The sequence below is a fragment of the Gavia stellata genome, chromosome 38 (genome assembly GCF_030936135.1).
Source record: "Gavia stellata isolate bGavSte3 chromosome 38, bGavSte3.hap2, whole genome shotgun sequence".
In the NCBI taxonomy this organism is placed as follows: domain Eukaryota; kingdom Metazoa; phylum Chordata; class Aves; order Gaviiformes; family Gaviidae; genus Gavia; species Gavia stellata.
The window spans coordinates 210,617-235,595 of record NC_082631.1 but is presented as its reverse complement, the minus strand read 5'-3'; the positions used below and the strand labels follow the sequence as shown (position 1 = coordinate 235,595).

The 24,979-nt window shown below is 73.5% G+C and overlaps 4 protein-coding genes across 4 annotated transcripts in view; 1 reads left to right on the top strand and 3 right to left on the bottom strand.

Annotated features, from left to right (window-relative positions):
* Positions 1–7,752: 7,752 nt before the first annotated feature.
* On the bottom strand, positions 7,753–8,262 carry C38H19orf53 (chromosome 38 C19orf53 homolog). The gene is made up of 3 exons (XM_059833093.1): positions 8,163–8,262; positions 7,985–8,040; positions 7,753–7,896 (listed from the first exon to the last, which is right to left on the bottom strand). Exons 1-3 carry the CDS (start codon positions 8,260–8,262, stop codon positions 7,753–7,755), a joined length of 300 nt encoding a protein of 99 aa, XP_059689076.1.
* A 166-nt stretch (positions 8,263–8,428) lies between these two features.
* On the bottom strand, positions 8,429–11,480 carry MRI1 (methylthioribose-1-phosphate isomerase 1). The gene is made up of 6 exons (XM_059833087.1): positions 11,279–11,480; positions 10,935–11,176; positions 10,224–10,393; positions 9,960–10,136; positions 9,535–9,759; positions 8,429–8,568 (listed from the first exon to the last, which is right to left on the bottom strand). The coding sequence occupies exons 1-6, from the start codon at positions 11,408–11,410 to the stop codon at positions 8,429–8,431; spliced, it is 1,086 nt and encodes a 361-aa protein (XP_059689070.1). The 5' UTR covers positions 11,411–11,480.
* Positions 11,481–11,804: 324 nt separating this feature from the next.
* YJU2B (YJU2 splicing factor homolog B) lies at positions 11,805–13,731 on the bottom strand. The gene is made up of 9 exons (XM_059833035.1): positions 13,697–13,731; positions 13,559–13,612; positions 13,382–13,464; positions 13,210–13,265; positions 13,015–13,075; positions 12,786–12,928; positions 12,534–12,706; positions 12,305–12,443; positions 11,805–12,211 (listed from the first exon to the last, which is right to left on the bottom strand). The coding sequence occupies exons 1-9, from the start codon at positions 13,697–13,699 to the stop codon at positions 11,805–11,807; spliced, it is 1,119 nt and encodes a 372-aa protein (XP_059689018.1). The 5' UTR covers positions 13,700–13,731.
* A 6,494-nt stretch (positions 13,732–20,225) lies between these two features.
* Positions 20,226–24,979, top strand: part of CACNA1A (calcium voltage-gated channel subunit alpha1 A) — a 37,005-nt gene continuing 32,251 nt past the window's right edge. The window contains 2 exon segments of the mRNA XM_059833034.1: positions 20,226–20,512; positions 24,750–24,855. Of these exon segments, the coding sequence (XP_059689017.1) occupies positions 20,226–20,512; positions 24,750–24,855 (393 nt within the window).

Sequence of the window (24,979 nt, the reverse complement as noted above, 5' to 3'; positions counted from 1 at the left end):
CCCACGGGTCCCCAGGAACGGGGTGACGCTCAGCGGCAGCGCTGAGACTGTGGGGGTACGAGGCCGGGCTTGAGCCGTTCCCGGGCCGTCACCTCAGGTGTCACCCCAGGTGGCACCAGCCCCATCCGTATCCCACCTGGTCCATATCCCACCTGGTCCATATCCCACCTGGTCCGTATCCCGCCCTGATCCGTACCCCATTGGTCCGTATCCCACCCTGAGCTGTATCCCACCTTGTCTGTATCCCGCCCAGGCCCGTATCCCGCCCTGATCCATATCCCACCAGGTCTGTATCCCACTCCGAGCCGTATCCCACCCAGGTCCATATCCCATTGAGTCCATATCCCACCCTGATCCGTGGGGTGGGGGCGGTCTTGGGGTCTGGGGGTCCGGGGGTGGCTGTGGGGCGCGGGGGCGCAGGGTGTGGGGCGGGCGGAGCTGCTTTGGGGAGGGGCCGGGGGGGCCCTGGCCTGGCGGCAGCGGCCGCAGTGACGCGCTGTGGTTTTGCCGACTTCCGATGCAAAACTCTGTTTAATGTCTGTGTGTGCGGCATCGCCATGGAGACCCCGCGGCCCCCCGGCCCCGCGGCACCCCACGGCACCCCACGCGCCTGCCGCCGCCCCGCCCCGCCACCCGCTTCCCTGGACCGGGAGGCCGCATCCTGCCCGCTCCCCCGGGGCCGGGATCGGACACCCGCCTGGCTGGCACTGCAGCCGAGGGACCCCCGGCACCGCCCCGTCCCCCTGGCCTCAGCCCTGTCCCCCCAGTATTGTCCCTGTCCCCCCAACTTCGCCCCCATCACCCCAGCATTGCTCCTGTCCCTCCAGCATCGCCCCCGTCCCCCCCAGTTCATCCCTGTCCCCCTGGCATCGCCCCCGGCACCCCAACTTCATCCCTGTCCCCCCAGCGTCACCCCCGTCCCCCCCAATTCATCCCTGTCCCCCCAACTTCGCCCCCGTCACCCCAGCATCGCTCCTGTGCCCCCAGCGTCGCCCCCGTCCCCCCAGTTCATCCCTGTCCCCCTGGCATCGCCCCCGGCACCCCAACTTCATCCCTGTCCCCCCAGCGTCACCCCCGTCCCCCCCAATTCATCCCTGTCCCCCCAACTTCGCCCCCGTCACCCCAGCATCGCTCCTGTCCCCCCAGCGTCGCCCCCGTCCCCCCCAATTCATCCCTGTCCCCCCGGCATCGCCCCCGGCACCCCAACTTCATCCCTGTCCCCCCAACTTCGCCCCTGTCACCCCAGCATTGCTCCTGTGCCCCCAGCGTCACCCCCGTCCCCCCCAACTCATCCCTGTCCCCCCGGCATCGCCCCCGGCACCCCAACTTCATCCCTGTCCCCCCAGTATCGTCCCTGTCCCCCCAACTTTGCCCCCGTCACCCCAGCATCGCTCCTGTCCCCCCAGCATCTCCTCCGTCACCCCAACTTCATCCCTGCCCCCCCGGTATCATCCCTGCCCCCCTGTTTCCCCCTGTCCCCCAACATCACCCCTGTCCCCCCCACTTCATCCCTGTCCGCCAGCATCGTCTCTGTCTCCCCTGACATGAGCGCCCCGACATCACCCCCGTCCCCCCAACATCACCCCGTCCCCCCCAGCAGCAGCCCAGACCCCCCCACGGCCCGGCAGCCCCGGTCCCCTCGGGCAGCCCAGGGGAAACTGAGGCACAGGCTGGGACGGGCATGGGGGCTTATGGGCACTGACCTCCCGCACTGTGGGGCACCCAGCCCCCTCGCCATGGGGCACCCAGGCTGCTCGCTATGGGGTGCCCAGCCCCTACGCCATGGGCACGCGGACCCCTTGCCGTGGGGCACACACAGCTCTCCTGCCACGGGGCATCCAGTCCCCTCACCATAGGGCATGCAGCCCCCTCGCCATGGGGCCCCCAGCGCCTGTGCCATGGGGCACCCAGCTCCTTTGCCGTGGGGCACGCAGTCTCCTCGCCGTGGGGTGCCTGGATCCCATGCCATGGGTCACCAAGCCCCCTTGCCACAGAACACGTAGCCCCTATGCCATGGGGCACGTGGCCCCCTTGCCATGAGACATCCAGACCCCTTGCCATGGGGCACCAAGTCCCCTCGCCACAGAGTGCCCAGCAACCTTGCCATGGGGCACACGTCGCCCTCGCCGTGGGGCACACACAGCTCTCACGCCGTGGAGCACTGAGCCCCCTCGCTGTGGGGCACGTGTCGCCCTCGCCATGGGGCATCTGGCCCCCTTGCCATGAGGGGCACACAGCTCTCACGCCATGGGGCACTGAGCTCCCTCGCCATGGGGCACGCGTCACCCTCGCCATGGGGCATCCAGCTCCCTTGCCATGGGGCGCTCACAGCTCTTGCGCCATGGGGCACTGAGCCCCTTCGCCATGGGGCACGCGTCGCCCTCGCCATGGGGTCGCGCCACTCCGCTGGCTGTCCCCTCACCGTCACCATTCCCGCAGACGGTGCGGCACCGCGCGCCCACAGCGGCTGGGGCCCGGCGGCCTCGAAAGGGTGCGGGAGCCGGGCGCCGGGGCCCAGGCCCCTCCTCTCGCCGCCGCCGCGGCCTCGCCGCGCTCCCGGGGCGGAGCGAAGGTTTTAAAAAGGATTTCCCTTCTTGGAGTAAAAGTCAGTGACTTTGGGAGCCTTCGCGCTCCCCGGCCGCCCGCCCGCCGCCGCCCCGGGGGACCCCAGCGGGGCCGCGGCCGCCGGCGCTCCCGGTGAGTACGGCCGCTGGCCGGCGCTCGGCCGGCCCCGGCACGGCGGGAGACCCCGGAGGAAAGTTGCCGTCCCTCTGGGGCGGCGGGAGAAGGGTCGGGGCCTGGCCGGCCTCGCTCACCGCGTGCCGAGCAGTGCCAAACCGCACCAGGCCCGTGCCAGGCCGTGTCGTGGGGATGGCGGGCAGGGGCTGCGGCCGTCCGGTTCCCGCCGGAGCCGAGAGCGGGGCCCTGTGGGGCCGGGGGGTCCCGGTGGTGCGTCGGGGCGTGGTGGCGGCACGGCCGCGGGCATCGAGGCTGCCAACGCCACCGCCCGCTCGGGGGCCGGCATGGGGGGCCGGGGCGGGTGGGGGTTTCGGGGGACCAGGACCCCCCGGGCGCGGTGCTGCAGGCGGGCGGGGGCCGCGGGAGGGTGCGCCGGGGCGGGCGCCGCCGAGGAGCGTGATTCATCCTTTCCCCCCGGCGCTGCGTGTGCCGACGGGCGCGGACGGGGCGGCCCCTTCCTCGCTCCTCCTCGGCCCCCGCCCCCGCCTTGGCCCAGACGACGCCGGGAACCACGCCGGCACCCCTGGGCCTCGCTTCCCCCCCGATTCCGTCCTGGCCCTCGACCCCCCGACGCCCACGGACCCCGGCGTCCGGGCCCCACAGCAGAGCCAGGGCGCAGGGGGGGACGGGAGCGGCTCTGTCCCACGGCGGCCGCATCCCGCCGTGCTGGCCGCAGGCGTCGGGGAGGTGCAGCGCGGTGACGCCGGCTTTTCCCGCCCCCCGTTTTCAGGCAGAAAGGTGGTGATTTTGGCGGGGGTGCCGCCACCCCCCCCAGCCCCTGCTGGCGGGGAACCCAGGCGTCCAGGCGGCCGCCCCCGCTCGGTGCCCGCCGGGGCCCACGTGAGCCGGTCGGGGCTGCCGAGCCGGCAACGCCCTGGCGCCGCGCGGGCAGAGAGCCCGGCCCAGCCGGCGGCGCCCGCCTGGGAAGAGGCCTCGGGCACCAGGGACCCCCGAAACCAGGGTCACGCCACTGCGCGGGGCCGATCCCCGCACCCTCGTGCCGCGCTCGGGAGGCGGCAAAACTCCGGGTGGCCGACGCAAACGCGAGCTGGCACCGCCGCGGATCCTCTGCCATCCGGCATGGGGCTGTGCCCGCCATGCCGCCGCCGTGCCCGGCCCCGGCGGTTTGGCTCCGCTTCGGTCAAGTCGGGGCCTGGTCTTGCCGCGGCGCTGCCCGTGGCCGCCCCGTTGGCACCGAGGTGTTGGCAGTGCCGTGGCCACCAGGCGGGAACCCAGGCGTCCGGGCGGCCCCCCGCCCCCGCCCGGGCACGCGCCCGCCGGCCCGGCCCCCCCGGCGGCACCAGACATTTTGTTTATGCCGCCGCCGTCGGTCGCTGTTTATCCCGATTTTTTTGGGCCCTTTCCACCCGATTCCCTTTGAAGTGCGCCCGTTGCTGTGGCAACGGTGATGTCACGGCCAGGCGGGGCCTCGCCGGCTCCCACATGGCGGCCGAAGAGCCCCGGCCCCATTACACGCTTCTTCCAGGAACTCCCCGGCTGCCGCCGCCGGCGTCGCCAGTGCCCCAACACCCGCGTCCCCTGCCCAGCTAGGGACACCGTGCCCCACTGCCGCCCCACGTCTGCCCCACAGCTCCCCCCTGGCCACGTTCCAGGAGGACTGGGAGGCCTGGGGGTCCCGGCGTCGGCCGACGGTCGAGGGGGACGCGGTGACACCGCCGGGGCCGGTGGCTGCCGCAGCCGATGGCGCTGGGGGACGTGGGGGCGATGGGGTCCATCCCGCTCGGTGACAGGGCAGCACCGGCCGCGGCGCATCCCCTCCCCACCGGGGGCTTCGCCAGGGCTCAGCCGGTGCCACATGGTCTCGCCACGGCAGGGCCCGGGCTGGGAGGGATCTGGCGCTCACCGAGCGCCCATCCTGCCCCTGCCGTGGGGACGCCGCTGGCACGTGGTGGCAGCCGGGGACACGTTTTCACACCCAGGCTCGGCCGCGGTGCATTTTGGTGTTTGCCAGGGGAGCTGCGGTGCCACCGGCTCTGGGTGCAGCACGTGGTTGGGGCTACGCTGCCGGTGCCTGATCCCCGGGCCGAGCCGGGCCGTGAGCCGCCGGGCTGGTCCCCAGCGCCGGGGACGTCGCCGCAGTCGGGAGCCGCTGCCGTGTGCTGGGGCCTGCAGGCAGGAGCGCGGCAGCGTCCGGCCTCGGTGCCACCCTGCCTTGCACGAGGGTCCCGGCTCACACGCCACCCCGCCCCGTCCCCGGGGGCTCTCACGTGTTCCCCCCCGTGGCACCGTCCGGCGCTGGCACGTGCACGTCCCGTCCCGCGCCATGACTCAGCCCTCGTGCGCTCGCACCCGCGCCGACTCCTCCGGGGCGGTGCCCCCCCCGGCACGGCGGCACCCGGCCCTCCTGGCCGCGCTCCCCTTCGCCGCCGGATCCTGCCGGGGCTATTTTTACCGCGGGAGGGGAGCGCTGACCCGGCTCGACCCGGCGCCGGGAGCTGGCGGCCCCCGGCCGGACGCGGGTGCCCCCCCACCCCGGGGGGCCGCAGGGACCCACCGCTGACTGCGCCCTCCTCTCCCCAGGTGGGACACGGCTCCGGATCCGGCCCCGACCCGACACCGACGGCCGCGGCCGTGCCGTGGGACCATCGCTGGCCCCGCCGGGGGCTCCCCCCCCGGCCCCCCACCCGCTGGTGCCCGCCGGGGTTCCTGGCGATGCGATTTTTTACCGTCTCGCCCAAAATCACATTGCCAGGGATTTCCAACGGGCGCCAGCCCCCGCAGCCAGGACGCCGGAGCCGCCGGGACGGGGCTGCGGGTGGGTGGGGGTTTGTGGGGGGGCCGCGGGTGGGGGGGGTGGGTATTGTGGGGGGGCTCGGGGGGCCGCGGGGCCGTGGGGCAGGGCTTAGCCCACCTGTGAACAGAGTTGGCAGCCGCGTCGTGTTCACAGTGGCTAAGTTCCGCTCCCCGGCGCCCTCCCGGCCGGACGCCTGGGTCGTCCCCCCCCGCCCCGGACGCCTGGGTCCCCCCGGATGCCGGACCCCCCCCCGAGGACGCCAGGACCCCCCCCGGACCCCCTGGGCGCTGCCTCCCGTGCCTACTGAGCTGATATGCAGTTGCTTTGGTTAAACTGGCTCAGTTCAGCAGGAACAGGAGTCTGGCCCCGCGCGCCGGCGGCCCCCGGGGTCCCCGAACCCCCCCCGGGGTCCCCAACACCCCCTGGGACCCCCCCCAACGCCCCCCAGGACCCCCTGAACTCCGGGACCCCCCCCCACCGTGGTGGAGCCCTGCCCGGGTCCCGCGTGCATGGCCGAGCTCACCGGGACCCGCAGGTTCTTCCACACTGCGGACACCCCGAAACCCCGGGGGGGTCCCCAAAAAGCGGGGAGAAGGGGGGGAGCCCGACACCTGGGTCCCCCCCGGCGGGGGGGCCGGTTCCCCATGGGGAGGGAGGGACCGGGGAGGGAGCGGTTGGGACCCACGGCACGGTGGGGGGGCCGGGACCATCCGCAGCCCACGGGGCCCCCCCGGCCCCCGCCCAGGCCCGGGCGAGCCCCGGCAGCGCCGGCGCCGCGGGCGCAGGGAGGCTCCGGCCTCCCCCCGGCACCGCGGCGAGTCGGGGCGTCACCGGCAATTAGGGGATTACGGGATGAGTCACGGGGGGGGGAGCGGGAACGGGGGGGGGGGGGGCAGACACGCCCCAGCAGGACGAGGACCCAGGCACCGGGGCCCACACGAGGCCTCCGTGGGGGGACACAGGCCCCTGAGCCCCACATGGGGCCTCCGTGGGGGGACACAGGCCTCTGGGCCCCACATAAGGCCCTGGCAGGGGGGACACAGGCCCCTGAGCCCCACACGAGGCCTCCGTGGGGGGACACAGGCCCCGGGGCCCCACATGAGGCCTCCGTGGGGGGACACAGGCCCCTGAGCCCCACACGAGGCCTCCGTGGGGGGACACAGGCCCCGGGGCCCCACATGAGGCCTCTGTGGGGGGACACAGGCCCCTGAGCCCCACATGAGGCCTCCGTGGGGGGACACAGGCCCCCGGGCCCCACATGGGGCCTCCGTGGGGGGACACAGGCCTCTGGGCCCCACATAAGGCCCTGGCAGGGGGGACACAGGCCCCTGAGCCCCACATGGGGCCTCCGTGGGGGGACACAGGACTCTGGGCCCCACATGGGGCCTCCGTGGGGGGACCCAGGCCCCCGCGCCCCACATGGGGCCCTGGCAGGGGGAATCCAGGCGTCCGGGCCCCGCCCGCCCCCGAACGTCCCTTTTTTCCCTGTTTGTTTCCCAAAATAACCCCGCGGCGCTTTGTGAAACGCGCCCGATTTCAGGGAATTTCCCTGATGTCAGCGGCGGGGCGGGGCTTAGCCGGAGGGGGCGGGGCTTACCCGCCGGCCACGCCCAAAGAGGCCCCACCCAGACTGGGGGTGCTTGCCCACGTGTCCCGTCCCCCGTCCCCTCCCAACGGGACGCGGCGCCTTTAAGGCCCTTCGGGAGCGTGAGCCAATCCCAGCGCACTCCCCGCCCCCGCCGCTCCTCCCGCTGTCAATCAGCCGCGAGGCCGCAGCCAGCTGCCAGTCACGGCGCAGCGCACCAATCAGCGAGGAGAGCGGGCGGGGAGCCGGTGCCCGCGGGAGGGGGCGTGGCCTCGGGATCCCATTCATAAAAGTTCTGCGGGCGCCGAAAGAGCGGCGGCGTAACGGGGCGGGACCGGACCCGACCCCCCCGGGCGACACCGGAGACACCCCCCCCGGCCCCGCCCCCGCCGTCGTGCCCCCCTCCCAGACATCTCGACTCCCCCGTGCCCCCCCGGCGATCCCGGCGCCCCCCCCCTGCCCAGCCCGGGACACCCCCCCGGGACACCCCCCCGGTCCCGGCTCCTTCCACGCGCGCGGTGCCGCCCCCCCGGGACCCCCCTCATCCCGGGGACACCAGCAGTGGGGGGGGGACACGACTCCCCCAAATCCCTTTTATTAGACAATTCCAGCGAAGGCTGAGAACGGCCGCGCTCGTGACAGCTCCCGGCGCCGCGGGGGGGGTGGGGGGCGCTCAGCCCCGCCCCTTCTTGGCTTTGCCCTTCGGGGGGGCGGCGGGGGGGGGCGCGGCGACCACCGCCAACTTCTTGGGGAGGCCGACGCCCGCCCGCTGCACCGCCTCCCGCTCGATCTTCATCCGGATGCCCACCTCCAGGCGCTGCGGGGGGCGCGTCAGGCGGGGGGGGGCTCGGCCGGGCCCCCCCTGGGCCGGACCCCCCCATCCGCCCCCCCCCGACCCCCCTCACCTTCTTCAGCTTCTGCTGCTGGATCACACGGAGCTTCTTGGGGGCGATGGTCCGGCCTGGGGGGGGCAGCGGTGGGCGGGGGGGGCCGGGCCGGGCCGCCCCCCCCCCCCACCGCCAAGGTCTCCCCGCAGCCCCCCGGGCTCCCCCCGCCGCCCCCCCGGGCCCGGCCGCCCCTCACCTCCCTTCCGCGGCCCCCGCGCCCCCCGGGCCGGGGTCCCCGCCGCCGCCGCCGCCCGCCCGGGCCGCTTGGCCGCCGCCTTGGGCCTGCCCTGGGCCATGATCGCCGCCGCTGCGCTTCCGGGGTCCCGCGCGCGCGGGGCACGCCGGGATACGGCGGGGCGGGGCTGGAGGCTGCGACGGGCGGGGCTTGGGGGAGAGGGGCGTGGCGCGGCGCAAGGGTCGGCGGGATACAGCGAGGCGGAAGCGTTCCCTCGGAAAAGGCCGTTACTGCCCCCCCGCGGCGCCCCGCTCCGCCAGCGCCTGGCGCAGCTCCCCGGGGGCGAAGACCCCCCACTCGGTGACGATGCCCCCCGTGATGAGGTCATGGGGCGTGACGTCAAAGGCCGGGTTCCACACGTCGATACCTGGAGATGGGGGGGGGGACACACAGGGTCAGACCAGCCCTGCCGGGCACCCCCCATCAGGGATGGGACCCCCCTGCCCCATATAGGACCTACCCGCCCTATACGGGATCCCCTGCCCCATATGGGACTCCCCCTGTCTTACATAGGACCCCTCTGCCCCATATGAGACCCCCCACTCCGTATGGGAGCACCCTGCCCTATACAGGACCTACCCACCCTACACGGGACCCCCCTGGGGCTGTGAGCACCCTGGGGGGCACAGGGACACCCCCACCCCATAGGGGACACCCCCACCCCATGGGGGACACCCCTGTCTTATACAGGACCCCCCTATCCCATACGGGACCCCCCACTCCATATGGGAGCCCCCTGTCCCATATAGGACCTACCCACTCCATATGAGACCCCCCTGTCCTATATGGGATCCTCTGCCTTATACGGGACCTCCCTGCCCCACAGGGGATCCCCAGCCCCATACGGGCCTCTCTGACCTATATGGGACCCCCTTGTCTTATATGGGGTAGAGGTGTCCTATATGACACTCCCCACACTCCATATGGGAACCCCCTACCCTATACAGGACCTACCCACCCTGTATGGGACCCCCCTGGGGCTGTGAGCACCCTGGGGGGGCACAGGGACACCCCCACCCCATAGGGGACACCCCTGTCTCATATAGGACACCCCCCATCCCATACGGGAGCCCCCTGTCCTATATAGGACCTACCCCCTCCATATGAGACCCCCCTGCCCCATATGGGACTCTGTGCCCTATATGGGACCCCCTCGGGGCTGTGAGCACCCTGGGGGGCACGGGGACACCCCCACCCCATAGGGGACACACCCGCCGGGGCCGTCAGCACCCCAGCGGCACGGGGACCACGGGGACCATGGGGTCACCCCCACCCTACGGGACACCCCCGGACCTGCCGCTGCCCCCGGGGCGGGGGGACACGCGACACCCACCCGCGGCGGCCAGGCGCAGGCCCTGGCAGTGGGTGAGCTCCTGGGCCGGCCGCTCCTCGATGGGGATGTCGGTGCCGCTGGGCAGGGCCGGGTCGCAGGAGGAGCTGGGGGCCGCCACGTAGAAGGGGACGCCGTGGTGCCGCGCCGCCACCGCCAGCTGGTAGGTGCCGATCTTGTTGGCCGTGTCCCCGTTGGCCGCCACCCGGTCGGCTCCCACCACCACGGCTGGGGACAGAGCGCGAGTCAGCGGCTCCCCGGCGCACTCGCCCCACCTCGGCCCTGCCCCGCGCCTCCGCCATCTCGTCCGTCTCCCTCCTGCCCCATCTTGTCCCTCTCCCACCCCAAAACGTCCCCATCCCACCCCTCTCCCACCCCATCCCATCCCCATCCCACCCCTTTCCCGCCGCGTCCCCGTCCCTCCTGACCCTGGACGCCGCGGTCCCGCATGGCGGCGGCGGCGGCGCTGTCGGCGATGAGGGTGGCGGGGACGCGGTCATGCAGCAGCTCGAAGGCCGTCAGCCGGCCGCCCTGGTTGTAGGGCCGGGTCTCGGTGCAGAACACCCGCGCCAGCCGGCCCTGCGCGTGCAGCGCCCGCACGATGCCTGGGGACACGGCACGGGGGGGACGTCAGGGCCCGGCGCTCGCCCCGAGGGTCCCCCGGTTCCCCCCCACGCCTCCCCGGTGCCTACCCAGGGCGGTGCCGTAGCCGGCGGTGGCCAGGGTGCCGGTGTTGCAGTGGGTGAGGAGGGTGACGCCGCCCTCGGGGACGCGCTGGAGGATGTGCCGGGCCCCGTGCGCCCCGATGCTCCGGTTGTCCTCCCGGTCCTTCTCCAGCAGCCCCTCGATGTGCTCGATGATGCTGGGGGGGAGAACCTGGGCACCCGACCTCCCCCTGACACCCCAAATCCTCCCCCAGGGAGCCCAAATCCTCCCCGGGGGACCCCAGCATCCTCCCCTACCTCTCCCCACACCCCAAATCCCCCCCAGGGACCCCAGCATCCTCCCCTACCTCTCCCCCCTCTCCAAATCCTCTCTGGGGACCCCAATATCCTCCCCTACCTCTCCCCGCACCCCAAATCCCCCCCGGGGACCCCAATATCCTCCCCTACCTCTCCCCACACCCCAAATCCCCCCTGGGCACCCCAGCATCCTCCCCTACCTCTCCCCACACCCCAAATCCCCCCTGGGCACCCCAGCATCCTCCCCTACCTCTCCCCACACCCCAAATCCCCCCCGGGGACCCCAATATCCTCCCCTACCTCTCCCGACACCCCAAATCCCCCCCGGGGACCCCAATATCCTCCCCTACCTCTCCCCACACCCCAAATCCCCCCGGGCACCCCAGCATCCCCCCCCACACCCCAGATCCGCCCCCGGGCCCCCGTCCCTGTCCCCCGTACCTCTCCCGCAGGCCCTGCGCGGTGACGCCGGGGCTCTGGGCCCGCTGGCGCACGAAGGCGCGCAGCCGCTCGGCCTCGCGGCCCAGGTTGACGGCGGTGGGCCGCGCCGTCAGCAGGAACCGCAGCCGCTCGTCCACGAAGGCCTCCAGTGCCGCCACGTCCCCCGCCGGCCCCGCGCCCGCCTCCAGCTCCAGCGCCAGGCTCAGGCACCCCACCAGGGCGATGGCCGGGGCCCCCCGCACCTGCGGGCGCAGCAGCCGCCTCCGTGGCCGTCCCCGGGGCACGGGGGGCTCGGGGCCTCCCCAGGGCCGGGCAGGTGGGGGTCCCCCGAGGCCCCCGCTCACCTCCATGGCCCGGATGGCCTCCCAGGCACGCTCCACGCCGTCCACCGGCTCATAGCGGAGCTGCTCCGGCAGCAGGAGCTGGTTGAGGATGGAGAGGGAGCCGCGGCGGTACTGGATGGCTTCCAGGCTCATGGCTGCGCCGGAAGCCGTCCCGGTGCTTCCTGTCCCCACCAGCCCTGGCCAGATCCTGGCTGGGGAGAGCCGGGAGGAACCGGGGGTCTGGGGGCACGAGAGGGACCCCCCCACGTGCGAGCTCAGGGGACAGAGCGGGGACACCCCCCAGCCGGTGCCACCGCCCGGCAGCCCTGTCCCCGCGGGGGTCCCGTGCCGTGCCGGGGGGTCACTCACGCCGCGGCCGTGCCGAGGAGCGGAGGGACACGACTCTGCGTCGGTGCTGCCACCAGCTTTTAATGTCGGGGCGAGGGGGGGCGCATAAGTTACAGGGGGGGGGAGCACAGGGGTGGGGAGGGGGCTCGGGTGCCCCCCCGGGACCAGCCGGGAGGGGGGTCCGGCCCCGGAACGCCGCTCAGGCGCTCTCCGCCTCAGAGCTGGAGTCCGAATAGTCGGCGACGAGGGAGGTGGATGGGGGGGCCAATGGGGGGGCCATGGGGGCGGCCGTGGGGGCGGCTGTGGGGGCTGTCCCGGCCTTGGCCCCCCCCTGCGGCTCGACGGTGGGTGCGGGGGGGCTGTGGGGGGTCGTCTCGCCCCTCTCCGGCCCCCCGGGCTCCGCCGGCCCCTCGGGCCCCTCTCCGGAGCGGCGTCGGACGATGCCCAGCCCGGCGGGGGTGGCGGGGGGGCCCCCCCGGCCCCGCAGCGCTCGCCCCCCCAGGCCCAGCTTCCGCAGCGCCTCGCCGGCTCTGCCGCCGGCGGCCGAGGGGAACCAGGAGCGGCTGGAGATCTCCGTCCGCTTCATCCTCTGCTTCTCCTCGTAGGCTGGGGGGGCACAGGGACAGGGCGGGGGTCACGGGGAGGCGGGGCAGAGGCCCCCGGAGCCCCGGCCGCCCCCCGCCCGGCCCCCCCACGCACAGTCGGGGCTGTGGTACTTGAGCAGCGCGGCCAGGCGCCGGTCCTCCTCCGCCTCCCGCACCAGAGGGATGCTCAGGCCGGCCTTCGCCTGCAGCGCCGCCGCCTCCTCCTCCTCCTCCCGCAGCGTCTTCTTCTCCTCCTGGGCGGGAAGGGGACGAGGGCTCCGTCAGCGCCGCCCAGCCGGGCAGGGGAGGGGGCTGCGGTGCCCCCCAGGCCCCCCCGGGCTCACCCTGAAGCGTCTCCGGAGGCGGCTGTTGAGGGCGAAGTCGTCCTTCCAGGCGCTTTGGGCCTCCTGCAGACTGGCCAGCGTGGGGACGGCTCTCTGCAGCGCCGCCCGGTCGGCCACGCCGTGCTCCAGCCGGAACATGGCGTCCGTCTCCAGCTTCTCCTTCTCCTCCCGCTCTGGGACGGGGGACACAGAGAGGGGACTCGGCGGACGCCCCTCTCGGAGCCGGGACTCGCCGGCGGGACCGGGACTCACCGGTGGGCAGGACCTGCTCGTTATCCCGCATGTCCCAGCGCTCCTCCTTGCGCCGGGCGCCGCTGACGATGACGTAGTCGCAGCCCGCCGGGTCCGTCTGCATCTCGATGTAGTTGACGCAGAGGTGGCACTTCATCCGAAACCTGGGGAGGGGGACGGGGTCGGGGAGGGGGTCCCTGCGCCCCGGGGCTGCCCGCGGGCGGGGGGAGGCGGCCGCCGCCGCACCCACCTGTAGATGGGCGTCGTGTAGTAGGTGCCGACCTTCTTCTTCTCCGCATTGTACCGGACACCTGCGAGGGGGAACGGGCGGATCAGGCCTTCCCGCCACGTCCGGGACACGCCGATTCGGGAACCGCGGAGCCCCGGGAAGGCCGGAGCAGGGGGAAGGAACCCGGAGCGGGTTGGGGATGGCAGGAGAACTCACCCATCCCGATGTGGTTCTTGCAGCCGTCGCACCAGATGTTATACGGCATCTCGAACCTGGGGAGGGGCGACACGGCGCGGGGCCGTCACCGCAGCCGCGGGGGACGGGGACGAGCCCCCGGCCCGGGTAAGGGACGGCTCCGGGGCGTCCCCAGCCCCGCGCGCCCCCTCACCTGATGACGAGGATGCCCTGGGACAGCTTGCGGGCCCTCTCCCGCAGCGGGTGGCTGTGGTGGTACTTGTTGAGGGAGCCATGCTGCCGGGAGGGAAGCGGGGGGGTCAGGGGGCTCCGCGCAGCCCCCCGGGACGGAGCGGGGCGCCCGAGCCCCCAGCCCCACCGAGCCCCTCACCTTGGCCGGGTCGAAGTCAGGGGGGTAGTACTTGTTCGTGCCTTTGCGCTCGCCCTGGGGAGGTGGAACGGGGTGTCAGAGCCGGACGGGGACCCCGGCGCGGCCGCGGGGACCCCGGCAGCGTCCGGCCCCACTCACCATGGCGGAGGGTCTCTAGCGCCGCAGGACCGGGACACGCGGGACCTGGGGGGACAAGGAGCCGCCATCACGGGGCGGGGGGCTGGCCGGGAACCCCTCGGCACGGCGGGGAGGCTCCCAGTCTGCACTGGGATGGGGACGCCCTCCCAGTATGGAAGTAAGGGGACACAGACACCTTCCCAGTACGGGGCCGGCGGTCCCCAGTATGTACTGGGACACAGACACCTCTCCCAGTATGGGGCCGGCGGTCCCCAGTATGTACTGGGACACGGACACCTCTCCCAGTACGGGGCCGGCGGTCCCCAGTATATACTGGGACACAGACACCCCTCCCAGTACGGGGCCAGTGGTCCCCAGTACGTACTGGGACACAGACACCTCTCCCAGTACGGGGCCGGCAGTCCCCAGTACGTACTGGGACACAGACACCCCTCCCAGTACGGGGCCGGCGGTCCCCAGTACGTACTGGGACACGGACACCTCTCCCAGTACGGGGCCGGCGGTCCCCAGTATATACTGGGACACGGACACCTCTCCCAGTACGGGGCCGGCGGTCCCCAGTATATACTGGGACACGGACACCTCTCCCAGTACGGGGCCGGCGGTCCCCAGTACGTACTGGGACACAGACACCCCTCCCAGTACGGGGCCGGCGGTCCCCAGTATGTACTGGGACACGGACACCTCTCCCAGTACGGGGCCGGCGGTCCCCAGTACGTACTGGGACACGGACACCTCTCCCAGTACGGGGCCGGCGGTCCCCAGTATGTACTGGGACACGGACACCTCTCCCAGTACGGGGCCGGCGGTCCCCAGTACGTACTGGGACACGGACACCTCTCCCAGTACGGGGCCGGCGGTCCCCAGTACGTACTGGGACACGGACACCCCTCCCAGTACGGGGCCGGCGGTCCCCAGTATATACTGGGACACGGACACCTCTCCCAGTACGGGGCCGGCGGTCCCCAGTATGTACTGGGACACGGACACCTCTCCCAGTACGGGGCCGGCGGTCCCCAGTACGTACTGGGACGCGGACCTCCCTCCCAGTACGGGGCGCCGGACGCGGCCCCCCCGTCCCCACCAACCTCTTCCTGCTCCGCTCCTCAGGCCCCGCCTCTTCCGCTGCGTCTCTCGGCGGCGACAGACGTCACTGCCGCCGGAATGGGGCGTGGCCTCCGGGGAGCCCCCGCCCCTCCCGCAGCCCCGCGCGTGCGCAGTGCGCGCCACGTGCGCTCCCGCCCGCATCCGGCGCCGCAGCGCGGTCACCTGCGGCTGCCCATGGCAACGGGCCCATGGCAACGGGCCCTTAGCAACGGGGACCCACGGCCGCCCATGGCAACGGGCCCCATGGCAACCAGGACCCACGGATGCCCATGCCAACGGGGCTCCATAGCAACTAAGACCCATGGCTGCCATGGCAACGGGGCCCATGGCAACCAGCCCCACGGATGCCCGTGGCAGCCAGAGCTCCCCACACCCCGGTCCGTCCCCCCCGCAGCCCCCCCCGGGCCGGGCCGCGGCCCCCCCACCCTCCCGGGGGTCCCCGTCCCCCCGCGGCACCGCCGTCCCCGCGGCTCTTCCCCCCCCGCTGTCCTCGGGCGAACCCGCAGCCGAGGGAAGCGTCACGCACACGCGTGTGCACCCCCCCGGCACGCAGACACCACGCGGCAGCGCGGGGCCGCACCGCCGGCGTCACCCCACAGCCCCCCACACACACCGGGGACCCCCCGGCAGCGCCAGGCCGACGCCGGAGTGGGGGACTCAGGGACCCCCGCGATGGCACCGCGGTGGCTTGCGGCCTCCGGCCCTGCACCGCTCGGCGCCGGTGTCACCGCGCTAACGGGGTCGCGCCCCTGCCCCCCCGGCTGCCGCCCGCCTTAATTAAAGCCGTTAATTTCCTTCAAGGCCTCGAACAGGCCCCCGCTGTGTCCCCCCCCGGCAGCGAGCGCGTCTCCGCCAAGTCGGTGGCTCTTGGGGACGTCGGGAAGGGGGCACCGGGGGGAAGGGGCACGTAGGGACCCCCCCGAGCCCCCCCGGAGCCTCTCCCGGCCTTTGGGCAGGAGAAGCCGGGACGGAGGTGTCCTCGTCACCAGGGCGCGGGTCCCCGGCGGGAGGGAGGTGTCCCCGTCCCCACGATGTGGGTCCCCGGGCCCCCAGAGGGGTGGCGGTGCCCCCGTCCCCACCGCCATCCCGGGCGCACACCCGCCCGCTCGCCTCCACCGTCACCGCGCCCCAGCGGGCGCCGGCGCGGCCCCGGTGGCCTCTGATCACGGCGGCGCTGAGCTCCCGGCCGCAGCGGGCGGCAGCTGCCTCATCACAGGGAAACGCTAACGAGCGCCGGGAGCTGCTGCGCCCGCCGTGCCCCCGCACCCGGGACAGACAGACGGACGGAGGAGCTGGGGGCTCCCACGCTGCGCCCCGGCCCCGTCGGGACCTCTCGGTGTCCCCATCCCATCCCCGTCCCCTCCCGGTGAAGCCCCTCATGTCCCAGAAATGAATTTTCTCGCCGCGTCGGCTCCCGGCAGCTCCGACAGCCCCGGGGCCGGGCAGGATCGGTGCGGGACGCAGGGCGGCTGCCCTGGGCTTTGCCCCGCGGCTGGATCCTGATGCCAGGGTTGACCCGGGACCCTTCGCTGCCGCCCTCGAAAGTGCCAGGAACGTGCTGAGCTTTGCAAATCCCCGGGGGAGCCGGATGCGTCCCCGCGATGTCCCTGGGCTGCCCGGCACAGCCCCGGCTCACCACGGGGATGGGGGTGAGTGCGGCGGCAGTCCCGGCCCCGGCTTCCCCAGCCCCCCGGGGGGGGGACATGCGTGGCCACAGGATCCGGCCGCCGAGGACAAAGCACCGGCACTGGGTTTCTACTCGGGGGACATGAGCCAGGGCTGCGGAGCTGGAGGAGCCGGACTCGGAGGCGGTGCAGGATGCGGCCGCAGCGGGGTGACCGGGCTGGCATTGCCGGGGCATCCCGGCTCCGCTGCGTGGCCATTTCGGGACCAGATCCATCCTCCCCTGTCCGCCCTGTGCCAGCCTTTCCCTCCTCCGGCTCCTTCCATCCTTGGAGAAAGCCCCTCCGGCCGCCCTGGCAGCGGGGCTGGATCCAGCGCGGGGCCGAGGGGCTGCGGTGCCCTCACCGGCTGCTGGCACTGCGGGACGCCCATCTGCCTCGGGCGCGCGAGGGCACACGGCCAGGGCCTGCGGCCGCATCCTGCCCCATGGAGCCGGGGCTGGCCGCGGCGGTCAGAGTCCCACCGGGGCGGCGGGAGCCAGGCCGGGGTCCCCTCGGCCGGGCAGGCGGGTGGTGTTGGCACCCGCTCCGGCGCTGGCCCCTGGCTCCGGCGTCCGGCCAGGGAAAGCGGGAAAGTGCTGAGCCCGGAGTCTGGCAGCGCTGCCCGTGTTAACCCCCTGCGCTCACCCTGCCGGCACGCGCCTGCCCGCGGTGCGCACACGTGCCGGGCCGGTGCGGGTGTCAGGCCTCGCACACGCATCCTGGGGCGTGCACACGCGTGTGGGGCCGTGCACACGCGTGCTGGGTGATGCCGGAAGCCGTGCGGACGGCAGAGGGTCCCCCGGCCCCCCCCTCACCGGGTGTTTTGGGGTCCCCATCGCTCGGAGGTGACACTCAGTGTCCCCTCCTGTGGGGACGGTCCCCGTGTTGGCACATCCCGGCCGTGGGGCTGGGGAAGGGCCGCGGCGGCGACGCCGTGGCCATGGGGCCGGCAGCGCTCCCGGCTCGACGCCTGCCGCGGGGGCTGAGACCGGTCATACTCGGTGCATCTCCCGGTGCCAACTCGGTGCCTGGGGTGACGTCCCCACGGCCGGGACAGCGGGGACCGGGGCCGGGGAGCAGGGCTGGAGCCCCGGCCCTCCCCGCCCTGCCAGCTCCCGCCATCCTGGCTCCGGCTCCTCGCTGCATCTGCGGCTCGGCCGGAGCCAGCGCCGCCGCCAAGGGCTGCTGCAACCCGGCACCGCCGGCACGGCACGGCCCGCGGCCCAGCCGGGGGGCTGCGGGGCTGGGGGGGTGCCCCCGGGTCGCCAGCGGTGGGGGGCACGGGTGGGCATGGGGACGGCGGTGGCCCCGTCCCAGCCTGGCACTGTCACCCGTCCCTGTGCACCCTCCGGCGTCGTCTGCAGGCGGGGGCGCGGGGCGGCGCTTTTGGGGGGAAAAGGGGCTGAAATGGCAAAGCTGCCCCGCGCTGGGTGGGGGGCTGCGGTGGGGGCTCTGCCCTGCGTCGCCCCGATCCACCATGGAGACGTGGCCCTGAGCATCCCCCAGATTTGGGGTGCAGCGGGGGGGGGGCCCATGGCCCCGCTCCCCCCGCAGCCGCCCCCTCGCCGGCGGCGCTGAGCCGGGCACGTGGCAGGGCCGCGGTGCCGGGACAAAAGCGCTGCCCGGACAAAAGGCCCTGACGTCAGGCGCGGGGCTGGGGGCACCGGGCGACCTACTTCCCGCCGCGCCGGGGGGGGCGGCCGCGGCTCGGGGGGGCGGGGGGACCCCGAGCTGCCGCGCTGCCCCCCGCATCCTGCCCCCCTCCCCGGGGCCGGGCTCCCCAGCCCCGGCAGAGTCCGGCCACGGTGTCCCGCCATGCGCCCCGGGATGGGGTTGGGGTGGGGGTGACCCCAGGGTCTCCCCGTGGGGAAACTGAGGCAGGAGCCAGTGGCTGTGTCCGGCTTAGTCAATCGGGGCGGATGCGTAATTAAAGCCCCGGTTAATGAATCAACGCCGGGGCTGCGGAGAGGAGCCGGCCCTGGGGACAGGGACGGGCGGTTGGGGACAGGAAGGTCCCAGGGGGTTTGCGGGCACTGCGTCCCCGTCACCGCCCTCGCCGTCGGCCGCCCGTCCTCGTGTACGCGGCCGCGTGCGTCGCCCCGGGATTGTGCGAGGGCGGCGCACACGGTCACGTCCGTGGTCACACGCATCGGCCACGGGGCCGTGCTCGTGCATGTCGGCCGCACGGGTGTGCACGGACTCGCAGGCGGTCGGGCACGGGGCCTGGCACGCGATTGTGCGCGTTCTCGTGCAGTTTGGCCCCGCGGTTGTGCACAGCGCATCGGCGTGCTCCTGTCCCCGCGGTTGTGCACAGCCTTGCACGTGGCTGCACGTGCCCTCGCACGCTGTCCTGTGGCGTGCAGTGGTCCCACAGTCGTGCACGCCCGTGCACGCCGTCCTGCCCATCGTCTTGCACGCCCGTGCCCGTGGCCGTGCCCCCCCGGTCCCCCCCCCCCCTCCGTGGTCCTGCAGACCCCTACCCACACTCTTGCACGCCCGTGCTCATGCCTTTGCACACCCGTGCATGCCATCCTGCGTGTGCACGCCCGTGCACACCATCCTGCCCATCGTCTTGCACGCCCGAGCTCGTGGCTGTGCCCCCCCTGTCCCCCCCTCACCCATGGTCCTGCAGACCCCTACCCACACTCTTGCACCCCCGTGCCCGCCGTCCTGCCCACGGTCTTGCACACCCGTGCCCGTGGTTGTGCACCCCCGTGCACACCATCCTGCCCATGGCTTTGCACGCCCGAGCTCGTGGCTGTGCCCCCCCGGTCCCCCCCCCACCCGTGGTCCTGCAGACCCCTGCCCGTGCCTTTGCACCCCCGGGCACACCGTCCTGCCCGTGCCCCCCCGGGCCCCCCTCGCCCCCGGCCCCCCCGTGCACGCCCCTCCTGCCGACAGCGGTGCCCGGTGCCCGGTGGGTGCCGGACAGGCGCTCCCGGGGCGCTGCCCCCCCCGCAGCATCCCCCCCCCCCCCCGCAGCACCGCGCTCGTTTTAGCCCCATCCCGGGCGGCGGCGGCGGCGGCGGCGGCGGCGGCGGAGGAGGCGGGGGGAGGAAGAGCCCCGCGGGCAGGCGGGGGGGCGGAGGAGGAGGAGGAGGAGGAGGAGGAGGAGGAGGAGGAGGAGGAGGAGCAGCGCGGAGGCTCTGCCGCAGCCCGGGCCGATGGGCCCCACCGCCCCGCTGCTGCCGGGGGGCTGACGGCGACCCCCGCCCGAGGGGGGGGACGCGCCCGCGCCGCCGCCTCCGCCGCGCTCCTTCGAGCCGCTTCATTTCGGCCCCTCTTGGACTGGGGGGGGCGGCGGGGGTGGGGGGGGGCGCCTTTTTCTTCTTGCCCCCCCCGCCGATGCTCCGGGCTGCCCCGCGGCGCTGCTCGGCGGCGGCTACCGGGGGCGGCGGGACGCGCTGACCGGGCGCCGGGTCTTTCACCGCCCCCCCCCCCCCCGCCCCAACCGGGGCCGCCGCAGCGGCGGGACCCCCCCCCCCGCCCCCCCCCCCCCCCCCCGCCCCGGAGCGCGGGGGGGCAGCGCCCGCCGGCCCCCGCCGCGGGGGCGCCGAGGAAGGATGCCCGGGCCGGTCCCCGCGCCCGCCGGCCCCGCCGCCTGAGCGACCCCCCCCCCCCGGGCCGGCCGGGACCGACCCCGGTCCGCCCCCCCGCCCCCCCCCCGCGCCGCCGCGGCGGCGGCCCATGGGATGTGATGAGCTCCTCGGCGGCGCCGGCCTCAGCAGCGTAAGCCCCGGCCCGTCGCGCTCCGCAGGATGGCTCGCTTCGGAGACGAGGTGCCGGCCCGCTACGGGGCCGGCGGCGGCGGGAGCGGCGGCCCCGGGGCCGCGGCGGGGGGCCGGGGCGCGGGGGGCCCTCGGCAGGGCGGCCCCCCCGGGGCGCAGAGGATGTACAAGCAGTCGATGGCCCAGCGCGCCCGCACCATGGCTCTCTACAACCCCATCCCCGTCCGGCAGAACTGCCTGACGGTCAACCGCTCCCTCTTCCTCTTCAGCGAGGACAACGTGGTGAGGAAATACGCCAAAAAGATCACCGAATGGCCATATCCTTTGGGGGGCCCCGCGGCGTGACCCCGGCCCTGCGCCAGCGCCCCATCCCGCGTCCCCATCCCCTGACCTGCATCCGCGTCCCAGCCCCACGCTGGGGTCCCCCTCTCCCCGCCCGGCATGAGGTCCCCTTCCCCATATCGGGGTCCCCCTCTCCCCGCCCAGCATGAGGTCCCCTTCCCCATATTGGGGTCCCCCTCTCCCCGCCCGGCATGAGGTCCCCTTCCCTATATTGGGGTCCCCCTCTCCCCGCCCGGCATGAGGTCCCCTTCCCCACATTGGGGTCCCCCTCTCCCCACCTTGCATGAGGTCCCCTTCCCCATATTGGGGTCCCCCTCTCCCCACCTTGCATGCAGTCCCCTTCCCCATATCGGGGTCCCCCTCTCCCCACCTGGCATGAGGTCCCCTTCCCCACATTGGGGTCCCCCTCTCCCCGCCCGGCATGAGGTCCCCTTCCCCATATTGGGGTCCCCCTCTCCCCACCTTGCATGCAGTCCCCAGCCCCACGCTGGGGTCCCCCTCTCCCCGCCCGGCATGAGGTCCCCTTCCCCACATTGGGGTCCCCCTCTCCCCACCTTGCATGAGGTCCCCTTCCCCATATCGGGGTCCCCCTCTCCCCGCCCGGCATGAGGTCCCCTTCCCCATATCGGGGTCCCCCTCTCCCCACCTTGCATGCAGTCCCCAGCCCCATATCGGGGTCCCCCTCTCCCCACCTTGCATGCAGTCCCCTTCCCCATATCGGGGTCCCCCTCTCCCCACCTGGCATGCAGTCCCCTTCCCCATATTGGGGTCCCCCTCTCCCCACCTTGCATGAGGTCCCCTTCCCCATATTGGGGTCCCCCTCTCCCCACCTTGCATGCAGTCCCCAGCCCCATATCGGGGTCCCCCTCTCCCCGCCTGGCATGAGGTCCCCTTCCCCATATTGGGGTCCCCCTCTCCCCGCCTGGCATGAGGTCCCCTTCCCCATATCGGGGTCCCCCTCTCCCCACCCGGCATGAGGTCCCCAGCCCCATATTGGGGTCCCCCTCTCCCTGCTTTGCATGAGGTCCCCGTCCTCATCCCCCTGACCTACATTGGGGTCCCTGTCCCCCACCCTGTCCCCGTCCCCCGTCCCCCTGCCCTGCATCCACCCCTCTCCGTCGCCCCCGTGGCTGTGCCCCATCCCAGCCCTTCGCCCTGCCCGGCAGTTTGGGGGGCCCAGCTCGTCCTGGGGGGTGGGGGTAGGGGGACCCCATTACACCATCATCTCCCGGTGCCCTAATTGGGGGGGGGGGTGCTGACCTGGCACCCCTGTGTCCCTGCCCCCCTCGGCGCTGGGCTCAGCCCCGCTGCCCCCCCCGTGACAGCAGAGCCTGTCTCCATCACCCCGGGGGTTCTCCCGGACATGGGGTGTCCCCAGGTCCATCCCCCTCCCAGGGCTGCCCCGCTGGGGCATTTGGGGGTGTGGGGCCATTTCGGGGCATCGCTGTGGGGCTGCGGCTCCGGCCCCGCTGCCCTTGGGGGGCCCATTCCCCCCCCGCCCGCACCCCAAAGCCCTCGCCTGGCAGCAGCACCCCTAAAGGGCCACTGTCACCCGAAAAGAGCCCCTGTCACCCCTCCTCACGGCCATGAGGGCCCTGTCACCGGCTGGGGGGCACCGCGCGGTTTTGGGGTGCTGCCGAGGGAGCCCCGGGCTCACCGCCGGGTCTGGCCCTGCCGCACGGCTCCCCTGAGCCTTTTGGGGACCCCCCTGACACCGGGGAGGGTTTGGGCAGCGGGTGCTGCCGGTGCCCCACTGGGCATGTGCGCCGCAGCCGCGGTGCTGTGGCGATGGGCGGCGAGGGGATGCGTCCGGCGCAGCGCACCGAAATGTCGGCCCCGGTGTGGGGATGGTGCTGCCGGCGCGGGGAGCAAATCCCGGGGGGGGGGTTTGCTGCGTGGAGGCAAATCTGCCGGTGCGTGGCCATGCCATGCCGTGCCGCAGCAGGACGGGCACCGCCGGCAGCACCGTCCTGGCTGTAGCATCCCAGGGGCAGGATCCGGTGCCCAGCACATCGAGACCCGCCATGCCGGGCCCTGCCGTTGGCACCAAGCTGGCATCCCTGCTGCCGCCGCGTGCAAACCGGGTCACCGTGCCGTGCCATGGGGAAGGGGCTTCGCGGTGGCAGGGAGGGGCGAGCGCGGAGGAGCCGCGGGCGAGGGCTGCTGCTGTCGCAGCGGGTCGGTGGCCGGCGCTGACGTCCTGCCGGGTGGCCGGAGCTGCCGGTGAGGCGGGAGCGGGGCCGGGGGTGCTGTGCCGGGGGTACCGGGGGCGAGGGCAGCCCTGCCGGCAGGCACGGAGGAGGGTGATGCATCGCACCGCCCACCCCGAGCCCCTGTGGGTCCCATCCGGCGGGTGCGCAGAGCCTCCCCCACCGTCACGACGGCCCGGGTGCGAGGAGGCGGCGGGCTCCGTTTGGCCGGGGGGGACGCTCGCACGGTGCCCCAAAGCCCGTCCTGCCGGGCACCCGCACTCTGGCTCCCTGCAGCCGGCGGTGGCGTGGTCCCGCTCATGGCTGGCACGGCACGGGGGGCTGGCGGGTGCTGCCCGACCACCGTGGGGTTGCCCTGGGGAGGCCGTGCCCCGGCTTGGGGGACAGAGCTGGCCCTGGGCGCGGGTCCCCACAACCGGAGAGCTGTGCCGTGCCAGATAGCTGTGCCGGATAGCCGTGCTGTGCCGGATAGCTGCGCTGTGCCAGAGAGCTGTGCTGCATCGCTGTACTGTGCTGGATGGCCGTGCCGGAGAGCTGTGCTGCCCTGGATAACTGTGCTGTGCCAGATAGCTGTGCCGGATAGCTGTGCCGTGCCGGAGAGCTGTACCGGATAGCCGTGCTGTGCTGGACAGCCATGCTATGCCAGATAGCTGTGCTGTGTCCGATAGCTGTGCCAGATAACTGAACTGTGCTGGATAGCCGTGCCGGATAGCCGTGCCGCGCTGGATGGCTGAGCGGAATAGCCATGCCAGGCAGCTGAGCTGTGCCGGGTAGCCCTGCCATGCCGGATAGCCATGCCGGATAGCCATGCCAGGCCACGTAGCCATGCCCAATGTCCGTGCCACATAGCCATGCCAGGCCATATAGCCGTGCTGGATAGCTGTGCCTGATAACTGTGCCGGGCCAGATAGCTGGGCTGCAACCGATAGCTGGGATGGATGGTTGTGCCAGGCCACGCAGCCATGCCGGATTGCCAAGCTGGATAGCCGTGCCGTGCCGGATAGCCGTGCCAGATAGTTGTGCTGTGCCAGATAGCTGTGCCATGCTAGATAGCTGTGCCGGAGAGCTGTGCCATGCTGGATAGCCTTGCCGGATAGCCGTGCCATGCCGGATAGCCGTGCCGCATCGGGCAGTGGGGCCAGTGGCCGTTCCCCACAGCTCGTCTGTGCTGCGGCGGGGGGGAGCAGGATCCAGTCCCGTCTTTACGTCCATCGCTGCCACTGGCACGACCTTGGCCGAGCCCTCGGCCCCGGCCATGGGGCAGCTCTGCCGGGGCACCCGTGGGCTGCGGCACCCAACGGCTGGGCGAGGCTAGAGGCACGAACTGGCTGTGAACCAGGGGGGGTCCCACTCTGTGGCCACGTAACGCAGGATTTGCCATGGGGCTGTGCGACAGGGCGGGTCTTGAAGCCCCCCAGCCTGCCCCAGCCCCTGCTCGGCCGTCACCGCTGCCGCCACCACCACCTGCCCACGCCTGCTGCCCGCACCCACGGTGCCGGTACCATGGGGCAGGGTATGGGCACGCTGCTGCCATCGCACCCTGGCACCACCGGCCAAGGCGGGGGATGCGCTCGCCAAACGCAGACCCCAAAGCGCGCGTGGGTCCCGGCAGCAGCACCGCACGAGGACGGCATCCTTGCTCGGGTGCCGGCGGGGCCAGGCGGGTGCCGTGTAGGTCTCCCCAGGTCCCGCTGTTGACGAGGCGCTTTGATCGCAGCCGGCTCCCGCCGGGCGAGAAGCTTCGTGCCGAGGAGCTGGGGCCACCGGGTCGCGCCTTTGATGGGGAAATTAATGAGCCGCGGAGCACGTGGGCGCTGGTGGCAGCCAGGGCCCGTGTCCCTGCTGCCAACCGCCACTGGCATGGGGGGGTCCCGAAACCCCCTTTCCTTTGGGCACCCCTCCGGCCCCTCTCCTGCCTCGGTTTCCCCAACCAGCCCGGTTTGGGGGGACCCCAGACCCCCGCGGGCTCGGCCCAGCCGGGTTTTCCTTGACTCGGCCGCACTCCTTTTGAATACATGATTTTAGCCACCATCATCGCGAACTGCATCGTCCTGGCGCTGGAGCAGCACCTGCCCGACGAGGACAAGACCCCCATGTCGGAGCGGCTGGTGAGCGTGGGGCCGGCGGAGGGCTCCGGCGAGGGGCTCCGGCCACCCTGAGGGCTCCGTTGAGGGTCCCTGGCCACCCCGGGGTCTTGGCGTGGGTCCCCAGCCATCCCGGGGGCTCCAGCGA